Source organism: Elephantulus edwardii, unplaced genomic scaffold (genome assembly GCF_000299155.1).
Source record: "Elephantulus edwardii isolate Elephantulus edwardi_28Jun2011 unplaced genomic scaffold, EleEdw1.0 scaffold00075, whole genome shotgun sequence".
Lineage (NCBI taxonomy): Eukaryota > Metazoa > Chordata > Mammalia > Macroscelidea > Macroscelididae > Elephantulus > Elephantulus edwardii.
The window spans coordinates 7,820,752-7,842,472 of record NW_006399825.1 but is presented as its reverse complement, the minus strand read 5'-3'; the positions used below and the strand labels follow the sequence as shown (position 1 = coordinate 7,842,472).

The window sequence follows — 21,721 nt, the reverse complement described above, 5'->3', positions numbered from 1 at the left end:
TCAACTGAATGGATGCTAAACAGGAGGGGTTCCCCACGTGGTGCAAATGATGACTGCGCTCGGCTGCTAACCAGCAGTCTGGCCGTTCGAGTCCACCCAGAGGCACGCCAGGAGGACAGGCCATTGAACTCTAAGGCACCCAGGTCCACACGAGTGGTCTCCACGCCACAGAAGCAGTAAGCGCACAGTTGATTCACTTCTGTTGCTGCGTCTTCTCTCAGAATGGACGCCTCGTGCGGGCAGGGGGTGCTGTCCACTCTGTCCAGTCCCCGGCGCCTAGACCCCGCGGCACCCAGGAGGCGCCACCTCCTCGCCGGCTGAACTCCACCTCAGCGTGCAGAACTTCCGCCACTTTGTTCCAAGGGAAAAGCTGGCCTCTGCAGCGAGGTGACCTCGGGCGTCCGGCCCGGACCTCGGACGCCACCCCAACAGCCAAGGAGACAGCGGCGACCCGACGGGCACGCGCCCAGCGGCCGGACGCCAGGCGCTTCCTGGGAGAGGCGCGCCCAGAAGGGGACGGGGCCGTCCAATTTGTTTATTCTTACTGTTGAATGTTTCAGGATTTTTGTATTTACAAACAATGTTGCAGGGACACTTACTGCGTGAGTTTCTCTTGGGTGTACCTGGGAGTGAAATGGTTGAATTGCCAATATGTGCATCTTAAATTATATTGCAATTTAAAAATTATTCTGAAGTTTTACCACTTAATATAATTATCAGTAATAAATATTTACAACTTTATAACTTCTGTAAAACTGATGCATAGAAAATGCTATTTCTTGGAGGTTTTAAAAGTTTATTTGTTTACAAAGGTATTTTACAGGTTTTTGTTTCTTAGTTTTTCAAATTATTTGAAACAAAGTTTACAAAGCCAATTCTCTTTGCTTTTTTAACTTGAATTTTCCTCATGGATATCAAAGCTAAACTTTTTAATGTAATTTCATTTATTTGAGTTTTCTATTAAAACTGTTCATATCTTTCACCTGTTTTTCTTTTGACTATTTTTCCCCATACCTGTTTGTTGAAGTTCTCACTGTATACTAACTCTGATACTAATACTCGTTGGTTAGGTGAATTAAGATACCCTTTTCGAATCTGTGGCACTATAATTTTGTTTACTTCATTCTATCAAGGCTTAAGTTATAATACATTCGATTCATCAATAATCCTTATTATGGTTTGTGTTTTGTAATCATGGATAAAAAAATTTTTTTCTTTCCCAGATTTCTAAAGATAATATCCTACAGTCTAACAATTTTGAAGTTTATTCAGAATTAGACCTTGAACAGACTTGATATGTATTTCATAATGTAAGACTTTTAAATCTGTATAACTAGTTACCTCAAGAACATGGTATCAGGATTAGAGGAAGAATCATCAACAACCTGCTTTATGAAGATGACACACCTTTGCTAGCTCAAGTGAGGATGACTTGAAGCACTTGCTGCAAAAGATCAAGACTACAGCCTTTAATACAGATTACATCTCAACATCAAGAAAACAAAAAATCTTCACCACTGGGCCAATAAGCAACATCATGATAGATGGGGAAAAGATTGAAGTGATCAATAATCTCATCTTACTTGGATCCACAATTAACACCTTTGGTTCCAGTAAGAAAACAAAAGACACATTGCATTGGGAAAATCTGCTGTCAGGGACTGTTCCAAAGTGATAAAGAGCAATGATGTCAGTTTAAAAACTAAGGTGCACTGATTTAAGCCATGATCTTCTCAATTATTTGCTATGCATTTGAAAGCAGGATAATGATAAAGAATGACAGAAGAAGAATCGTTGCATTTGAGTTGTGGTGTTGGAAGTGATGGCTATCTCATGACTGCCAAGAAAACAAACAAGCCTATCTTGGAGAAAGTGAAACCAGACAGCTCTTGGAGGCAAGGATGTTGACAAACTTCAGCCTATTGCTACAATTACTTTGACAATTCATCTTGTTGAAAGTCTTCCTCTCTTATGCAGACCCTCTACCTTTACAAATATTATGTCCTTCTCCAAGGACTGGCCCTTCCTAACAACATGACCAGAATATGTGAGGTGAAGTTTCACAATCATTTTCCTACTGTTTTATGACATCACTTTAAAAACATATGAAGCTTTCTGATACTCATACATTAAATTCTGGTTTTTCTATTTCCTTCAGTCTCTTCCTAAGTCAATACTATAGCCTTCTCAAAACAACTGAGATATCATCTCACCCCAGTAACAATAGCAAGAATCAACCGAGCAGCAAACAACAAATGCTGGCCAGGTTGTGGAGAAACTGGAACCCTTATTCACTGTTGGTGGGAGTGTGAAATGGTACAACCACTATGGAAGGCTGTATGACACTATCTCAAAAAGTTGCAAATAGAGATACCATTTGACCCAGCAATTCCACTACTGGGAATATACCCTAAAGAAACCAGAACTGCCACTCAAACAGATATATGCACGCTTAGGTTTATTGCTGCTTTATTCACATAGTAAAAAGAGGGAAACAACCCAAGTTCCCATCAACAAAGAATGGATAGAGAAGCTGTGGTATATTCACACTATGGAATACTATGCTGCATTGAAAAACAAGGAACTCATGAAATACAATACAAAATGAGTGACCCTGGAGGACATTATGCGAAGTGAAATATTTCAGTCACAAAAGGACAAATACTGCATAATGCCACTGTTACAAAACAGGACTAACATCGGGGTTGGGGGAAACTAAGAAAAGAGGGGATAAATAGTATACAGTGCATTGAAACAGATGAGGGAAAGATCTGCTTACAGGGAACATATGATGAGGTATTATTTGCATGACAACAGTCCAGAATAAGAGCTGCATAGTAAAGTGGAGCAGGGGGGTGGAGGTGGGGTGGGGAGAATTGTACAACAATGAATTTTTTTTTTCAAAGAGAAAAGTGAACTAGGTGGGGGTTGGGCAGGGAGGGAAATGTGCAACAATGAATGAATGGAAATAAAAAAATAAAAAATACTATAGCCTTCTATTAATTTTTTTTATATTTGGCAGGGTAAACTCTCCTCTTTGTTTCCCTTCCAACTTGTATTGGTTATTATTTTTGTCCTACTTTGTAAATTTTAAGATCAATTTATTCTGTTTTACCAAAAAGTCATCTGGAGATTTTTTAAAAAATTGGAATGAAACACACAGAAATAGATAAACAAAGAAAAAAGAAATTGAAATGACACTGCACTTATATGTTAATTTAGTGAAAATAACCATCTTTATGACACTCACTATCTTTATGAACATTAAATATAGCAGTTATGTTGTTATGTGCATCTAGTCGAAACTGACTCTTCACTGACCTTTAAGCAAGTTTTTATAAGCTGTAAATTGCCTGGGAGGAGGGTACCCATCTTCCTCCCTTAAGGCAGCTGATAGATTTGAACTGCTTGCTTTTCTGTTGATAGCACAACTTCTAACCTACTAAGGCTATCAGGGCTCCCTAGTAATATATAGAACATTATATATATTAAATTTTAATTTATTATAATAACAGTTTATAATTTTTTTCACCAAACTATCTCCTACATTTTCTGTTAAATTTATTACAGTTGTTATTGAATGACATAAAATTGATTCCAACTCACACGTGACAGAGTAGAACTGTCACATAGGCTTTTTAGCTGAAATTTTTGTAAGATCAGCACATCAGATCATCTCCCTGGGGAGATACTGGGTGTGTTTGTACTACCAACCTTCTGGTTAGTAGCTGAACCTTCTGGTTAGTAGCGGAGCATTATGCTATCCGGGCTTAATGGGAGCTCTGGTGGCTTAGGGGTAAGAGGTTGAATGCCACCCCAGAGGCACATGGTTCAAATCTACCAGCTGTTCTATAGGAGGAAGATGGTCAGTTTCTTCCCATGTGATTTACTGCCTCTGAAAACTTGCTGGAGGGTCAACTGTAAGTCATTTCCAACTCGATAGAACATGACAACACATACACACACACACAATACGTAATATATTCCTATTATAAAAGTTACATTTTAAAATTACATTTTCATATATTTAAATTGATGAGCTCACAATCATAATTAAGAATAAAATTAGATCACTGTTGGAAGCTCTTAGAGGACTAATTCATTATATAAAGTGGTAAATAAAGGAAAAGACTGAGATATTTGTTTAATTTACTTTTTTTTTCCTTATTGTGAATGGTCAAGTCGAATCCACCTGGCACAGGAGATGGCCCTCCTCCGTGGAGCACCTGGTGAATTTGAAAGGTGTTTTGGGGACTACAGTGCCCCTTCTTGCCACTAGGCCACTAGAGCTCCGTGAAACATTAAAGTATGATTTTAACAGAAGTTTACAGAAAAGTTGGATTTTCATTCATTCATTGGAGCACATTTTCCTCCCTCCTTCTACGTTCTCCCTTCTTGTTCCATAGGGTTAAGGAAGATTTTGAGGAAATAAAAGTTGTTTGGAAAATTCCAGTGTAGTTTCTTTGTATGTTGTGATGGGCAGAAGGGATGAAGTGTGAAGGACCCGCACACCCACCCTCTTGCCTCAGACTATGTCCTGGAAGCCTGGGGCGGGGAAAGCACCATTCTCATTCCCGCTTCTTGGGATTGTTGACCGGCAAGTACTGAACAGCAAGCAGGGAGAGCGACAGGCCCAGCGTGTGGGAGAAGGCGAGCTGCACTGCACGTCCTGATCTTCCTGACCCACTTGGCTCCGCTCCCGCCCACACAAGTTCCAGGTAGGAGACTGGAGCCGGAAGGTAATGGATTTGTTCCAGATTGATTGTCATATTCTGCCTTCCTGTGTAAACTGTGCCACTTACTGAAAGGTCGGCGGTTCGAATCTACCAGCTGCTCTGAGAGAGACTGATGAGGTAGGTCTTCTGCTGCTGATGGAGGCTTATCTATGAGCCAGAAGTGACTCAATGCCAGGGTTTGGGTTTTCTAAGGAAACTGTATCACTGAAGAACTAAATAGTAAATGAGGAAAAGTTTGTAAGTTTTCCAACTAGTAAATGAAGAATGATAGAATTTCAGTATAACTATTTTGCAATCTTTAATAACTTAATTGCTCACTAGTTGCTAACGCCACCAAGAGAGAGACAAGTAAATAATGATTCGATGGAAAAATATAGCACCTTCTTTGAAGTGGTTTTACCAAAGGAAAGACCAAATCTGAATGTGACCAAGCCTCCAGATCCAAGTACTAATTTGTAGGAAATACAGAGGACAGGGAAACATATTAAATTATACCACTGGGATGCAATTAGCAAAATATTGATTCTGGGAAATTGTGTAGGTCAAGAGGCTCAATTTCCTAAAAATAAATTCTAAGAGGGAAAAAAAAGAAGTAGTAGAGACTTATAATTCATGGAGATGAAAAGGCCATGTCAAGGAGTTGCAAACAAACAACTTTAAAACAATTATAATAAAGTGAGACAATTAGATATTTGGACATTGTATATCCAGTTACATTAAAAAATTGTTCTAATTCTGATTGTTCTAATTTATGTGCAATAATAATGGTATGGTCTTAGAAGCAGGAGTGGCATCCACTTCCTAAACAACATGCCTCTGGAAAGTCTATGAACTTTGATAAATGTCAATAGTTGTAGAGGGGCTTCCGGCCTTTTGTCTTTGGGGTTGGTCTGAGTTGTGCTCGACTTGAAGGCGGTCAACAACAGTAGTATGGTTCCCCCTCCCCAAGAGTTCCTTCTTATCTTTTAGTGGTGTGCAGTAAAGAAGCAACTCTGGTGGTGGAGTGTATCATGTAGTTGTTGTTGTGTACCACTGAGTTAGATCTGACTCATAGCTGACCTTCCAGCAGGTTTTCAGCTGCAGTAAATCGTGTGGGAGGAGACTGCTCATCTTTCTCTAGAAGTGCAGCTGCTGGATTCGAACTGTGTGCTTTTTGGGTTGGCAGCACAATTCCTTATGACCAAGCCACCAGAGAAAAATGATCAGTGGTTTGATTCACCATCTGCTCCTGCATGAAAGATGAGCAGTCTCCTCTCATAAAGATTTACAGCTTTGGAAACTAGATGGGTGGCTTGTCAGGAACTGGAATCAACTTGAAGGCAATGAGTTATTTTGTAGTGAAGTATATATACATGGGTAAGAGGATGCAAATCTTCAAAATGATATTGGGAGGGGTAAGGGAAGTGGGGGTGCTGGTGACAAATATTGGCTAAAAGAGAGGTATCTGGGATTTATTGTGCTATTCTATTAATGTTTGTACCTTTATAGGGTTTTCTTTAATAACAACAACAATTTTTAGTGTTACATTTTAAATTGTGTTTAAGGTTTTGAAACACAATTTCTTTTTCTACAATTTTTGTGTATTGACTGTATTGACTTGTATTTAGCTTGCTTGCTGAAACCTTTCATCTTTTAATGGCTTTTCCGTAGAATCCTATGAGTTTTCCGTACATGTGGTGCTGGCTAGGACTGGGCTGACTGTGCTTACAGTGCAGAGACAGGAGCAGTGATAGAGGGCATCCTTGGCTTATTCCTGTTTCTAAAGAGAATGCTTGTAAAGACCTATCTTTAAAACAGGATACGTATTAGAGGCTTTTAAGGTCATTTTTTCTAATTTTACACTGGTTTATTTATAAAATTCACATACATTGTTTTTCACACCAGACCTTTCTCATTTCCTTTGTTCCCCCCAAGAAGTTTCTTTTTGATAGATACTTTGTCAATATTAGATACCCTTTTATTCCTTACTTGAAAATTTTTTAATCATAAGTGTGTGAATTTCATGAAATTTATTTTTTTATATCTTTTGAGATGACCCTAAAGCTTTTTCCCCTCTAACCTTTTGGTGTGACTCAATAAATTAATTTTTCTAAAATAAACTTATTTTTAAATGTAGCAACTCTTTGAAGTCCTCATGTGAGTAGAATTTAGTTATGTCTTTTTGTATTTTGTTTATTTTATAAAGATATAAACATAAATATTTGCTTTTTTTTTGGATTTTTTTTTACCTTTGACTATAAGTGAGATTGGTCTATAAATTTCCTTTCTTTTACTGTCCTTTTTCCTAGTTTCAACTGCTTTTCTATTTCAACACATTTAGATCCTACATGAGCAATGTGGGAGGTGGAGAGAACATTCTGAATTAAGGGGTAGGAACCGGATCCTAGAATTCTGGGGACTTCTCAGTCCATCTTGGGCTTAGTGGGAGTAAGCTAGGAATATTCTGAAGGACATACCATTATGGAGCAGAACTTGGAGGTACTTTCCAGAAGGAAAACTAGAGCAGAACCAGAGTGTGTGAACCAGCAGAAAATTCTGAACTCAGCTCTAAGGACTGTGGGTGGAAGAGTCTGGCTGGTGCAGCGCTGTGTAGGCTCCAAGCAGAGCAAAGTCTGGAGTGAGAAGTGCCAGACCCACACCTCGAGGTTGCCCTTTGCTGTAGTTCACCCTTCCAGAGGTAGACTCCTGTGCGAGCTGATAGCCCCTACACTCCTGGCAGGCACTTCATGCCCCTATTTTCTCTGTAGCTTTAGAAGTAGCTTTTCAAAACCTGTTGCTTCCTCCCTTCTTTGCACAGGCTAGATAGCCATTATGTTGTTCTTTCTGGAGGAATTTAAGGCCCCTGTTGGCACACAATATTTTTGTTCGTTTGGTAACCTAAAGGTAGATGGTTCAAACTTACCAGTAGACAGACTGTAAAATAAAGTTCTGGAGATCTAATTCTGAAAATATTATAGTGAAGAAAACTCTATAAGAAAGTTCTACTTTATAGTCCTGGGGTGAGGTGGTAACAGAGGTGTTGGGGTTTTAGTTGTTTGGGGTTTTTTTGTTTGTTTGGAGGTGTTTATTCCTTCCTTGGAGCCAGGAATTTCTCTTTAGTCTGCTCTTCCAGACTAAATGGAAATAAAACTAAACACAACACTCAATGGTTTTAATAATCAGCTATGACTTTGAATAATTCTCCTGGCTTCTAGGCCTTAGTTTTCTTTATTGTAAGATAAAAGAATTCCTAGAGATTCTAAGTAATCTCCAAATTTATGCTAGCTTTAAAAATCACACTCCCATACTTTTGTGGCACTTTCTTCTCCTTTAAACTATTTCCTAATCAGAAACACATGGGTACAGTTACAACTTTTAAAGAGCCAAGGGTCTTCTAGTCAAAGAAATCTGAGTTCATGTCCCCATTCCTTCACTTACTGGCTGTGTGACCATAGGCAGGTTACTTAACTTCTCTGAGCCTCAATTTCCTCATCTGTGAAATAGTTAATGCACTTTTACCTCATAGGATCATGGTGAGGATAAAATGGATTGACAGTGACTTCAACAATGGCCTTAAGCACAGCAGAGATTGTCAAGATGGCATAAGATTGGATAAAGTTTTGTTCTGTTGAACATAAGGTACTATAAATGCAAGCTAACTCAGTGGCACCTAACAACAACAATAACAACAACAACATAAAGCACTGTGGCTTGCTTCATGCAAGTGCCCCAAAATAGTTCCCTTTTATTGGGAGCTTCATGATGGATGGAGAAGAGATTGAGATTGTTGATAACTCCAGCTTGCTTGGTTCCACAATCAACAATCTTGGCGCCAGCAGACAGTAAATAAAAAGATGAATTGCATTGGGAAACTCTGCTGTCAGGGACCTCTCTAGGGTATTAAAGAGCAATGATGTCATTCTGGAGACAGATATGTATCTGATTAAGGCCGTGGTGTTCCCAGTTACTTGGTATGTACCTGAAAGCTGGACAGTAACTGAGGATGATAGAAGGATTGATGCCTTTGAGTTGCGGTGCTGGCGAAGGGTGTTGAACATATCGTGGACTGCCAGGAGAACAAACAAGTCTGTCCTGGAGAGGGTGGAACCAGGCTGCTTCCTGGAGGCAAGGATTTTGAGGCTCTGTCTTATATACTTTGGGCATGTGGCCAGCAGGGACCAATCCTTGGAGAGGTACATCATGCTTGGGAGAGTGGAGGAACATTGCAGGAGAGGAAGACCCAGGACGAGACAGATAGACTCAGTGATTGGGTAAATGGGATTAGGTGTACCGGAAATGATGAGATTGGCTCAGGATAGGGCAGGGTTCAGAGCTAGTGTACATAGGGTCACTATGAGTTGCAGGTGACTTGATGGCATATAACAACAACAACCACCACCTCTTTCAAATGACTACATATGGGAAACTAACCCAAAGAAAATGAGTCAAATTTTAAAGTCTAAATTGTTAGGGTGACACTCCAGGGTTGTTTCCCATTTGTCAGCCTCCCACTGCTTCCCTCAGGTCTATGTCTGCGTGTTTTCCAGACTTTCAGATCTAGCTCTGTCAGTCTTCACCTAGGCATGGAAACCGTGGAAACAGGAGGTCCCAGCATGTAGAGACATCACAAGCTACCACAGAGAGAGAAAGAAAAGACCAAAAGATTCGACAGACCTACAGACTTGTGGAACAGACCCTTCTGGGGAGAGACCTTCCTGGAGCCTTGAGTCTATTTCTAAGGTCATCAGAGGCAACATGTGAGGGACTACCTTGACGTGATAGAGAAGGCCTGGCAGGGGCCTCCCTGGCAAGCAGGCACCACAGGGATCCTGGAGCTGTACTATTGAAGTTAACAATAGCAACAAATGCCAAGTTAGGCTAGAGAAGTACATTCTTTACGTAGTCCTGGGCATCTAAAGTAGACATATGTCCTGCTACAGAGATAGAGACAGGGGCCAGCTGGCCCTCTTGTTCTCATCTCTTCCCCAACTTACGGCCCATTATTATTTAGAAGCTCTGGTGGCATCATCCACTGGGAGTTGCACAGCAAACTCAAAGGCTGAGCCCACCAGCACTCTGGGGGGAGAAACATGGGGAATCTTCTCCTGTGCAATTTATGGCCTTGGAAACTTGCTGGAAGGTCAGCTACAAATGGTTCTGACTCAATAGCAACACATTTTGTTATTATTAATTTTTTAAAAGGATTTCTGTAACTTTTACTTCCTCTTAATTCTCTTCTGCTCTCTCTCTCCCTTCCTCCCTCCCTCCCTCCCTCTCCCTCTCCCTCTCCCTCTCCCTCTCCCCCTCTCTCTCTCCCCCTACAAGTATCCAGGTCAGTAAACCTGCCTTGGTAGCTGTTAACCAGAAGACACAATCTCTGCAGACAGGGTCGAGCAGTCAGTCAGACCAGGGTGTGAATTTAAGCCTCACCACCACCCAGCTTAACCACCAAGGACACATGGCATAGCCTGTCCATGCCTCTACTTATGTGGCAAATGGGGATCATGGAGAGCTTATTCTCTAGGGCTCATAAAAATGAACCAAGATAACTTAGAGGAAACACAATGTGTGTGAACTGCTAACTCAGTCTCAATGCCTTCATTGCATGTGGATGAATGCATTCCAAATAAAGGATTACAGGGACACAGCTTGGCTCCATAACAGGACAGTAACAGAATAATAACAAAGGACTTTGCATCTCACCCAGAATGCAAGTTTGATTTCTGAGGTCCTTGGGATCATCCCCTTCTTCATGCCAGTTTTCACCTCCTCCAGGTAGTCCTCTTTGGGTTTTCCTTATCCTTTCATCTGTGTCCATGCCTGCACTTTTCCTTCCCCTCCACCCACTGAAGCAGGAGCTCCATAAAGAATACCTCATATCCATTTATGGAGGCCTGGAACCTAGGAAGGGATCAGTAAATTTTACCAAGTGCATGAAAGATCCACCATTCATAGAATCATTGATTGAAGACGTAGAAAGGCCTGGATCTAGTGGTTGAACCCTGGTGGCTGTCTTCGCCATGATGCCAAGGAGCTTGTTTTTCTTTTTAGCAGGAAGTATTCAAGGTCATTGAAGCATAGAAGATGAGAAAGAAAGAAAGATTGGAAGGTGAATTTTGGTATTTTCTGGAGAAGCTGAGGTGATTGAGACCTCTGTCAGTGAGGAATAGTCACTTGAGCTAGTTCTCAACTGCATGACCTACCACACTCTTGGAGGATATAGCACATTCTGTGTGAAATCTGTGGCCAGACAGTCAGTGGTTCAAATCCGCCAGTTACTCAGCAGGACAAAGATGGGCTTAGTCCGCTCCCATTTCTATTTACAGCCTCAGAAACCTGCTGAGGGTCACTAAAAGTGGAATCAACTTGATGGCAGTGAATTCTGTAAAGAACCTTGTAGGGGTCCATGGTGGCTCAGGAGTGAAAGCACTCAGCTACTAATCAATAGATCTGTAGACTGAACACACCAATCTCCTCCTGTAAAGATCTACAATCTTGGGAACTTGAAAGGCAAGTTCTGCTTTGTCCTCTAGGATGACTTTGAATTGGATTCATACGGTAATGGACAGATGAATCCCTTGGAGATCCTGTTAAGACATGAGTAGATCTGTTGTGTTGCCCAATACAGGAGACCTCATATTGGAAACACAAAATGAGGAGGGATGGTTGCGAACTGCCACTAATAATTGGAACGTGGAATGTGCAAAGTATGAATGTAGGAAGATTGAACATTGTTAAAAAGAAATGCAATACATAAATAATAAAATACTAGGCATTGACGAGCTGAGATGCATTGGCATGGGCCATTTTAAATCAGACAATCTGATGTACTCTTCCAGGAATGAGAAAGTGAGGAAAAATGGGGTCTCATTCATAGTAAAATAGACCATTTCTAGATCAATCTGGAAATACAATGTTCTGAGTGAAAGGATAATATCCATTTGCATATAAAGAAGATTGGTTAATACCTCTATCATGCAAATATATGCGCCAACAACTAGATCCAAATAAGGAGAAATAGATTTCTACTAACTTTTGCAGTCTGAAATTGATTGACTATGCAACCAAGATTTATTAACAATAATTAGTGACTGGAATAAAAAAGTTGGAAACAAGGAAGAAATTAGTTAGAAAATATGGATCTGGTGACAGAAATGAGGTTGGAAATATAATGATAGAATTTTGTACAATCAATGCTTTATTTATTGCAAATATCCTTTATAAAAAACAAAAATGGTGACTATATACAAGGACTTCACCCAATGGGTTACACAGGAATCTGATTATATCTGTGGAAACAATTGTTGGTGAAGCTCAATATCAGCTGTGAAAACTAGGCCAGTTGCTGACTATGGATTGAAGCTAAAGAAAAGGAAAACAAATCCACAATACCCAAAATATGACCTTGAGTCTCTTCCACCTGAATTTAAAAAAATCTCAAAAACAGATATGAGATCAAAAAGCTGAACATGGAAATTCCATATAACTCAGGTATTCCACTGGTTGGAATATGCACTGAGAGAAAGAGAACTGAGGCACAAACAGAAATTTGTACACCAATATTCATAGCAGTGCTATTCACCATTGCAGGAACATGGAAACAGCCCAATGTCCAATCACAATCAAATGGATTGAGAAATTATGGTACATTCACACAATGGAATACTATGCAGCACGTAGGAGGAATGATTTTGTAAATTACTAATTAACTTGGGAGTGTTATGCTAAGTGAAATAACTAAGTCCCATAAGGACAAATACTGTATAAGACTATTATTGTAGAATGAGTATGAGGATCCAAGGGGTAGGAGGGTGGGAGCAGAGGGCTGAGGATGGGTGGGGTGGTGGTGGTGGCGGGGGTTGGGAAGGTTAATCGTAGGGTCACACAATTTGATGGGGCGTGGGGAATGGTGAAGGAAATGGGAAAGATCTAGTGTGAAGACAATATGTACAGACTTTGTAAATAAACACATATATATTAATATTATCCATGAAGAATGCTTCTTTACAAATACAGAAGAAGAAAAGACTGGATGGATGTCAGAAGAGACTCTGAACATTGCACTAGAATGCTGAGAAGACAAAACAAAGGTAAGAAAACAGGAATTTAAAGAGTTGAGCAGAAGATTTCAAAGGGCAGCTTGCAAAGATAAAGCAAAGTATTATATCACAAAGAACTGGAGTCAGAAAATCAAAAGGGATGAATTTGCTCAGCATTTCATAAGATGAAGAAACTGAAGAACAAATTTAAGCCTCAATTTGCAACACTTAAACATGCTATGGGCAGACTATTGAATGACCCTGGAAGCATCAAAAGAAGAAAGAAGGAATGCACAGTCACTGTATCAAAAAAGAATTGGCCGACACACAATAATTTCTTGAAATAGTATATGATGATCAAGAAGCAATGGTAATAAAGGAGGAAATTCAAGCTGCTCTGAAGGGATTGGCAAAAAAATGGCCCCAAGAATTGATGGAATATTAGTTGGCATATTTCAATAAACAGATTTAGCCTTGGATGTGCTCACCAGGTTGTGCCAAGAGATCTGGAGGAGATCAATATTTATTCCCATTCCCAAAAATGATGATCCAGCAGTGTGTGGGCAGTATAAAACAGTATCACTAATATCACATGCAAGCAAAATCTTGCTGAAGATTACCCAACAAGGACTAGAACAATAGATCAACAGAGAACTGCCAGCAATCCAAACTGGGTTTAGAAGAGGCTAGGGCACTAGGGATATCATTGTCAGTGTCAGATAGGTCTTGGCTGAAAACAGAGATTACCAGAAGGTATCTATTTGTGTTTTATTGACTATGTAAAGACATTTAACTTTGTGGATCACAGTAAATTTTGGCTAATATTGAGATGAATGGGAATCCCAGAACACTTGATTGTGCTCATGAAAAACCTATACCTAGACCAGGAAGTTGTCATATGAACAGAGCAAGGTTCAAAATCAAGAAAGGAGAGTATCAGGGATGTATTATTTCTCCCTTTCAATCTATAAGTGGAACTGATCGTTTGGAAAGCTGGACTTTATGAAGAAGAATGTGGCATCAGGATTGGAGGAAAAGTCATCAACAGCCTGTGTTATGCAGAAGACATACCCTTTTACTTGCTGAAATTGAGGACTTGAAGAAGCTTTTCCTGCAGTTTTCAATATAGATTGCATCTCAGTATCAAGAAAACAAAGATTTTTACCACTTGGTCAATTGACAGCATCATGATAGATGGAGAAAAGATTGACATAATTAAAATTTCATCTTGCTTAGATCCATAATCAACACTCTTGGCACCGGCAGTCAGGAAAGCAAAATAAAAGTTGCTTTAGGAAAGTCTGATGTTAAGGACCCCTCCAGAGTCTAAAGAGCAACAATGTCCATCTAGAGACTAAGGTCTGCCTGATTCAGACCATGATCTCCTCAGTTGCTTGCTATGCATCTAAGAGCTAGGCAGTCTAAGGTCGACAAAGAATCCAAGCCTTTGACTTGTGGTGCTGGAGAAGAGTGTTGAACATACCATGGACTGCCAAGAGAACAAACAGGTGTGTCCTGGAGAAGGTGAACCTTGGAGCCAAGGATTTTGAAACTCTGTCTCATATACACTGGGCATGTTGGTTAGGAGGGACCAGTCCTTGGAGTAAGACGTCATGCTAGGAAGGGTAGAGGGTCAGTGCAAGAGAGGAAGATCCTGGATGAGATGGATTGGCACAGTGACTGTGACAATGGGGTCAGGTATGTCAGAGATGGTGAGGTTTGTTGAGAATAGGGCAAGGTTCTGATCTATTATTTACATCATCACTATGAGTCATAGTCGGCTTGACAGCACAAAACAACAACAACGGATATGTCGTAGGACCCCAGATTTTGTATTTTTAATAAATTCCTAGGTTCTAGATATAAAGCATTTGGATTAGTGCTTCTAACAAAACCGCCAGTCTCAACAGCCCAGCTCCCCTGTGATAAATTACTTGGCGCATTGGCCACTGATTGGATCAGCATTGTCAGGTTAAATTGGGAGCTTTCCGGGTGTAGTACCTAGTGAGCTGCATCATTAACCTAAAGATTGCCTGTGTCTGGCTGTTGAGATCCACCAGCGTCTCCGAGGGAGTAAGATGGGCAGTCTTCTCGTGTTTTAATTTATAGCTTTGGAAACTTGGTGGGGCTGTTCAGCATGAACTGGAGCCAACTTGGCAGCAGTGAGTTGTGAGTTATTAGCTTAATGGGCATCTGGGCTGTTCACCCAAAAGCCAGCAAAGCCAGCCCCCTCCACACGCCAGTCCTCACCAATCAGGGTTAGTCATAGGCCACCCCTGGGGCTGCTTTGATGTCTGTGGCAAATGTGCAGGTCCCTGTTCCCGGCTCTGGATATACCCAGTTAGAGAATGATTTCCCAACAGGGAGTGTGCCTTGCCCCAAGCCAAACTTTTCACTGTAAGCCCTTAGAGTAGGGAGCTTTGTTTTATTGTCTGTGAACCTCTTGATTCCACTACATTCTTTCCTTCCTTCATTTGATTCATTCATTCTTGTGTGGAATGTCTACTAGGCCTGGCTAAGGCATAGACCTTGCCTCCAAGAAATGGACATAGTACTTAGTGGTCAACTAACAAGCCTGTGTGGAATTGAATTGATTTCCGGGCTCCAAGGGGAGGGGAAGCTCCAGCCAGACTGCATCAGCTGCTTCTTAATAAAGGGTTTGTTTTCAAAGCAGAGAGCCTGCTACCCCAGGCAGCTCCCATTAGGGCCATGGAAATCATACCTCACAGAAGCCTTTACTCTTTTAAAGGTTATCAGGCAAATTTACAAACGCATTACTTCCTCCTCCCCCATCTCCATTAGCACCACAAAGACCAATAGAGGAAGTAAGGATACCTGTCTTTTCAAGTGATCCAGGAACCGGACAGCTAAATATGCATTGTTTTTGTGGCAAAGACAAGACCCACTGAGCTTAATGAGGTAATATGAGTGAGAGAAATGGAAAGGCAGGTGGTTCGAGATCATCAGCTGCTCCACAGGAGAAAGGTGGACCATCTATTCTTGTGTGATTAACAGTTTTTGAAAACCAGCTGGAGGGTTAGCTATGAATCCATTCCGACTCCAGGGCACATGGCAACGACATTAACAATTGTGACGGCTTGTTTCCAGAGGGAGGAAATGTTAAAATAGAGCAATCACCCACGTATATCAGAGAGTGATCACTGTCCCCCAGTGCCCATTGTCCCTCCGCTGCCTTTGGGTAGCAAAAGCCACTCTAGGTTTAGCCTGGCATCAAGCAAGAAACAGCTTCTTTGCCTCAGAGGAGATAGGTAAATGTTCCTGATATGCCCTTAAAAGGCAGCTGTGGGCTAACTGTGACCCTCTCTCTTACTTCTGAGCAGGAGAGATGCTACATCCATTTTTAAAAATTTTTTTTTTAGGTTAAAGCAGTAAAGCTCTGAACCTTTCTTTTCTGGCAGAAGAGAAAGAATGGAAATAACACATTAACTTCTGATGGATTCAACATATCCTGCTAATTGTTTATTCCCCAGTTACTGCTCATTAGGGACCATGCAGGCCACTTCCTCTAATCTCTTCTTCTAACAGGTTATGAAGTTGTAATCATGAACACAGCCTACAGGTGGGGCCGCCTTGTTCGGATTGCTTGGCCTTAAGCAAAAGGAAGGTGTAAGCAGAAGATTCAACCAAACCTCACAAGAGCAAGAATTAGTAGCAACTAAGAACTTATTAAAATTCAAGTTCTATTTTTAGTTACAGCCCCAAACTAGGAAACAGAAACTCTTGAGGTAGGGCCTAGAAATCTTTATTTCAACAATTCTGATGTCCACTGAGACTTGAAAACTACTTGACTTGAAAGAAACAAGAGCAGTCATTAAAAAGACAAAACCTGGTGTTGTCAAGCCAATTCAGATTCATAGTCACTCTGGTGGCACACCGATTAAGCACTCAGGTGAGAGCTGAAAAGTCAGTAGTTCTAGCGGCCTAGTGTTCTAATGAGCAGTAACGTGACAACAGTAACAGCCACTTCCAGGGAGAAAGACACGGGAGTCTGCTTTTGCAAAACTTACAGCCTTGGAAACCCAGTGGGGACGCTCTGCTCTGTCCTGTAGGGTCACTATGGGTCAGATCTGACTTGATGGTAATAAGGTGGTTCTGGTGGTGTTAGGTGCCATCCTGTCTCTTCTGACTCACGTTGCTGTTATCGACTACCATCGAATCAGAACTGACCCATAGTGGACCCTCCAGTAGGTTTTCAGAGGCACGTAGTCATATAGAAGGAGACTGCCTGTCCTTCTCATGCAGAGCAGACGGTGGCTTCAAACTGCCTGCCTTTGGCATTGCAGCACAGCTTTTTTTTTTTTAAATAAATGTTTATTTTAGCAGCACAGCGCTTTTTACCACTAGGCCAGCACAGCATAGTGACCATATATACAATAGAACTAAATACTGCCTGAATGGATTTGGTATTTTAAAAATTGACGTGGAGGAGTCCCTTGGTGCAAACAGTTAATGATTGGCTATGAATGTAAAGATTGGAAGTCAAGTTTATCTGGGATGTCTTGGAAGAAGGGTTTGGCACTCTACTTCTGAAAAATCAGTCACTGAAAATTATAGTTATATTCTGATACACATAACAGAATTTATGACTTGATGGCAATTTATGTGCATGTGTGTGATACTGAGGTTTTATTAGTTCCATGGACTTGTGGAAGAGGGGGTAGAAAACAGAAAGAAATGTTTATGTTTAAAATAAGAGCAATTTCCAAAACTCTCATTGATTTGAAGGCTGCTGATTCGTTATGTCTCAGGAATCCTTGCATGCAGTGCTCTCTGCAAGTTCAAGACTCACTGCTGGAAGCATGGCCCTAGCCACTTGTAACCATGGAGATGGCTACTTACTTTAGAGTAGAAAAAGAAAATTCTGACAATTGACCTTCAGACCTATGGGAATGGAAATTTATCCTCAAATTGTTTAAAAAAAATTCCTTGGTACTCTCTCTTTTTTGCCTTCAAAGACTTGAAATCCTTTCTCGCACATTAGCATTTATCATTCAGGACAGGCAGATAAGTTCTTTCATTTTCTGCCCTGGTGTTTCACTTTCTGAATAACCTTTATGGAGCCCAGCTGGAGCCTGCCTCTTTGTCATGAGGCAGGAGATCTGTTTTGATTGACTTCGTCATCATTCAAATTTGGCCAACATTCTGTGCTCCTTAAGACCTCCCCTGCACTTGGGCGAGACCTTGGAGCCTCATCAGTGTCCAAATTCTGCATGTGTGATTTATGACATAGAAGATCTGAAGACTCGAGAGTACTTCCCTGGCTATTGTCATTCCACTTTGAAAATGGAGGTGACAGGAGCCCCAAGTTAGCAGAAAGTCTGCTTTAAGGGTGGAACAAACACAGGGATCAGGTTACCACGATATCTTCTTATCTGATGTCTAGAAACAGTGAGATCTTTTAAAACAGAGTATAAAAATTAATTATCTGAGTTCAGGATGCCAACTGAAAGGAAAAAAAAGGTTGTCTTATTTAGAACTACATATCTTGGACAATTTAGTCTTGAGAAATATTTCTGAGGAAAAAACTAAAAGGAAAAAAGGGGGAAAGATGTAAACAGACAAAAATGTAGTTCAGGTTGAAATTCCAAAGCCAGAGTTTTGCACCTTGATCTTCAGTGTGTTCTCACCATTTCCTTCCCCACAGGGTTCCAAAGGAGACTGAGCGAGCTGGCATCCGATCACAGATGGAGAGGTACTGTGGCCTAGAGAAGGTTGATACCTTTTCATTGTGACATTCAAGCTGCCAAGTTTAATGCTTGTTAAGGGACTAGTTACATGAATGCTCTCATTTCTTTCTCATTCCCACCATGGCGGTGACTTTTGTGTTGCTATGATGTGGGACACTGAACTACTGCTATTCCAAATAGCAGGAAGGTCGCCCAGGGTGTGCAGGTGCTCGTGGAAGTAGAGGATGACAGCCTAGCAAGAACAGTGGGATGATCTACTTCCAGAAATAGCCAATGACAATCTTAAGGACGACAATATCTGACTCATTTCCTTTGGCTGTGCTATCAGAAGGGATCAATTGTGAAGGATCAAATTTGAGTTGTGGTGCACTAAGGATGTCATCAGATCTGAACTTAGCACTAGGCTCTGTGTAGCTCCTAAACCATGACCTAGAAGGAAACGGAAGGGTCAACCCCACGAACATCTTTTAACCATGCCGAGTTCACCCAGCAGTTACAGTGACACAACTACAGAACCCAACCCACTGTCTCTACCTTGACTGTCTTGATGATTTTCTTCCAGGGGTTCTTCTGGTTCTTCATAAGGGTCCAGGTCATCTCTACTTTCCTGTTAGATTAACACACGACAAAGGATACATGAGATGAAATAGACACAAACACCCCTGTGGCCTGTGCTCTGCAGGGAACCTGATTTTTGTGATTTTTCCCCCCCTTCTTTTATCATAAATGACCAAGGGAGCTGCTCTCAGTGTGAATGGCTCAAATTAACTGAGCAGTAGTGGTGCCAGATTTGAGCACTGTTAGGGTCTCTGCTGTCTTCCCACCACCCCTCTGGGAGACATGTATACATGTATTTTTTTTAATTGACATGCTCATATTTATAACAACGCATAGGAAATTAAAGTTTGAGGAGGTTGTATGGCTTGCAAAAACAAACCAAACTCAAGACCATGTATCAGGTACATTATTTGTGCAAAAGAAGTGATAGGACCCTTGAAAAAATCCCATTTCCTAAATGATTGCCATTAAATAGCAATGTTAGAGAATGCCAAGGCCTATTTTCACACATTTATGATCAAACCAAAATGGTATTGTTTAGTTTAAAAAGAAAAAAGTCACAATGTGTCATTTCAAGTCTTAGGCGGTCTTTTATCTGGATGGAGACTTGTCCCATGGAGGGTGAGAGAAAGGAGCGGAATGCCACAGGCAGAGGACCACTGGTAGAAGGCAACTGGATACCTTTAGGGACTTGAAGGAAGGCTGGTGTGACTGGAGCAGAGACAGAGGGAAGCGGGAAGAGCAAGGAGGAGGCAGGTCTGAAATGCTTTGTAGGCAGCTCAGACATTGGTCTTTATCCTGAGAGCAACAGCGAAGCCTCGAGGGTTTAAAGCAGGGAGGACAGGGTCAGACTGGCTTTTTGTGCCTCTTCCAGGATTACCATGGATTGGGTCTCTTATCACATTAAACCCCTTCTTCTTTCTTTCCCTGAGTCACACAGGCTGCTTGTAATCCCACCTTCCAGAAGTCTCTGTAACCATGATACTCAATTCTGGCTGCATGTTAGAATTATCTGGAGGAGCTTTACAAAACACGGTTCCCAGGATCTAACCGCAAACAATGAAAGCCAAACTCTCTGAGAGTCGGGGCCTTTTTAACTTCTTGAATGATTCCAGTATGCAGCCAGGATTGAGAATCACTGGTCTTTTTGAGAATGTTGGAAGAGCAGCGTTTTAGTTGTCAAAGCAACATAACGGGTAAAATGGTTCTGTGACCCAAGCAAAGCCCATCTGTTCTGATGAGGCCGTGGCTTTTGACACAAGGACCTCTGTTCCAGCCACAGATTTGCTTCAGTTGTGGGGATGAGATGTGACACGTAGAGCCCAGGAAATCATTCCTGGTTATCCTCATCCTCTGGTGACAATCATCTTCCCACTTTATTATCAACCCCCAAGCTGCTTTAAGAAGAGACAATTAATTAATTATCTGCTAATTTAAATGTTTGACACTCTCTTTAATTCCCCTCTGAGTTTCCTCACTTGGTGGCTTTTTACCCTGCATTTTCCTTAGTTGTTAGCTTAGCTTTTGCAGCTGATGAAATACTCTTCCTTGAAAAAACTCAAATAGGCAAGTCATCTTCTTTCCCTTGCATTTATCATTTTAAAAACAAAGCATAGTGAGCCTTTTGCAATAAGAAAATCCATCCCTGAGCAAATTGAAAGGTTGGGGAAAAAAATATTTTAGGAGAAAGCTGCCTTAGTCATAGTATAATTGCCAAGACTAGAAAAGATAGGATTTCTTTTAAAAAGCTTGTTTTTAAGACCTTTTAATCTAACAGGAAATTAAATTGAAAGGGAGGAAAAATATCTTCCTCCTTTTGAAGAATCTCAAAGCTTCTGAGTTTTAACAACATGCAGCTATAAGCTTTCAGGGGCTAGGAAAAGTCTGCTCATTTCACAGGTGGGGAGAGGGAGGCTGAGAGCATCAGGGACCTGGAGAGAATATTCTTGTGAGTCTCTTTTAGAATTAGTGTGTTAGTTTGGAATTCTGCCTATTCAGTTGTGAATTGTTCAGAAAAGTGTCAAAAAACTCTCATGTTTTAGGTGTACGAGCACATCTATGAAATGACGGTTGTCTAAGATCACTGGATTTGAAACAACCCACATCCCCATCAATAGGGGACCACCAAATAAGTTCTGGAAATATATGATGGAACACTATAAAACTATTGAAAAGAACAAGGCATCTATCTCTTTTTGAATTGATACAGAAAGAATTCCAAGATGAAAAGTAAAACAAAAACAAAAAAAAAGAGCAAAACTGAACAAGATGCTACCATTTGTACAAAAAGATGAATCTCTGTATTTTGCATCTACATGTATTTTGTATTTGCTTGATCAAGTTGGAGATCTTGAGAATGACACAGGAGAGGGCAGGTTTCCAATCTGTTGTTTATAGGGTTGCTATGAGTTGTCCTGAAGAGCAATGATGCCATCTTAAAGACTAATGTGTTCACCACAACAAGATAAAGGTAAATAATCCAATAGAAAAATGCGCACAGGATATGAACAGGCACTTCACCGAAAATGACATTCAGATGGCTAATAAGCACATGAAGAAATGTTCAAAATCCCTAGCTCTAAGAGAGATGCAAATTAAAACAAACAACTATGAGATATCATTTCACCCCAGTCAAAATAGCAAAATTTAACAGAACAGCAAGCAACAAATGCTGGCGAGGTTGTGGAGAAACTGGAACCCT

General features: G+C 40.8%; 1 protein-coding gene across 1 annotated transcript in view; it reads right to left on the bottom strand.

Moving 5' to 3' along the window:
* Positions 1-21,721, bottom strand: part of LOC102862159 (uncharacterized protein KIAA2012 homolog) — a 177,448-nt gene that overhangs the window by 38,043 nt on the left and 117,684 nt on the right. The window contains 1 exon segment of the mRNA XM_006889149.1: positions 18,997-19,069. Coding sequence (XP_006889211.1) covers positions 18,997-19,069 — 73 coding nt within the window.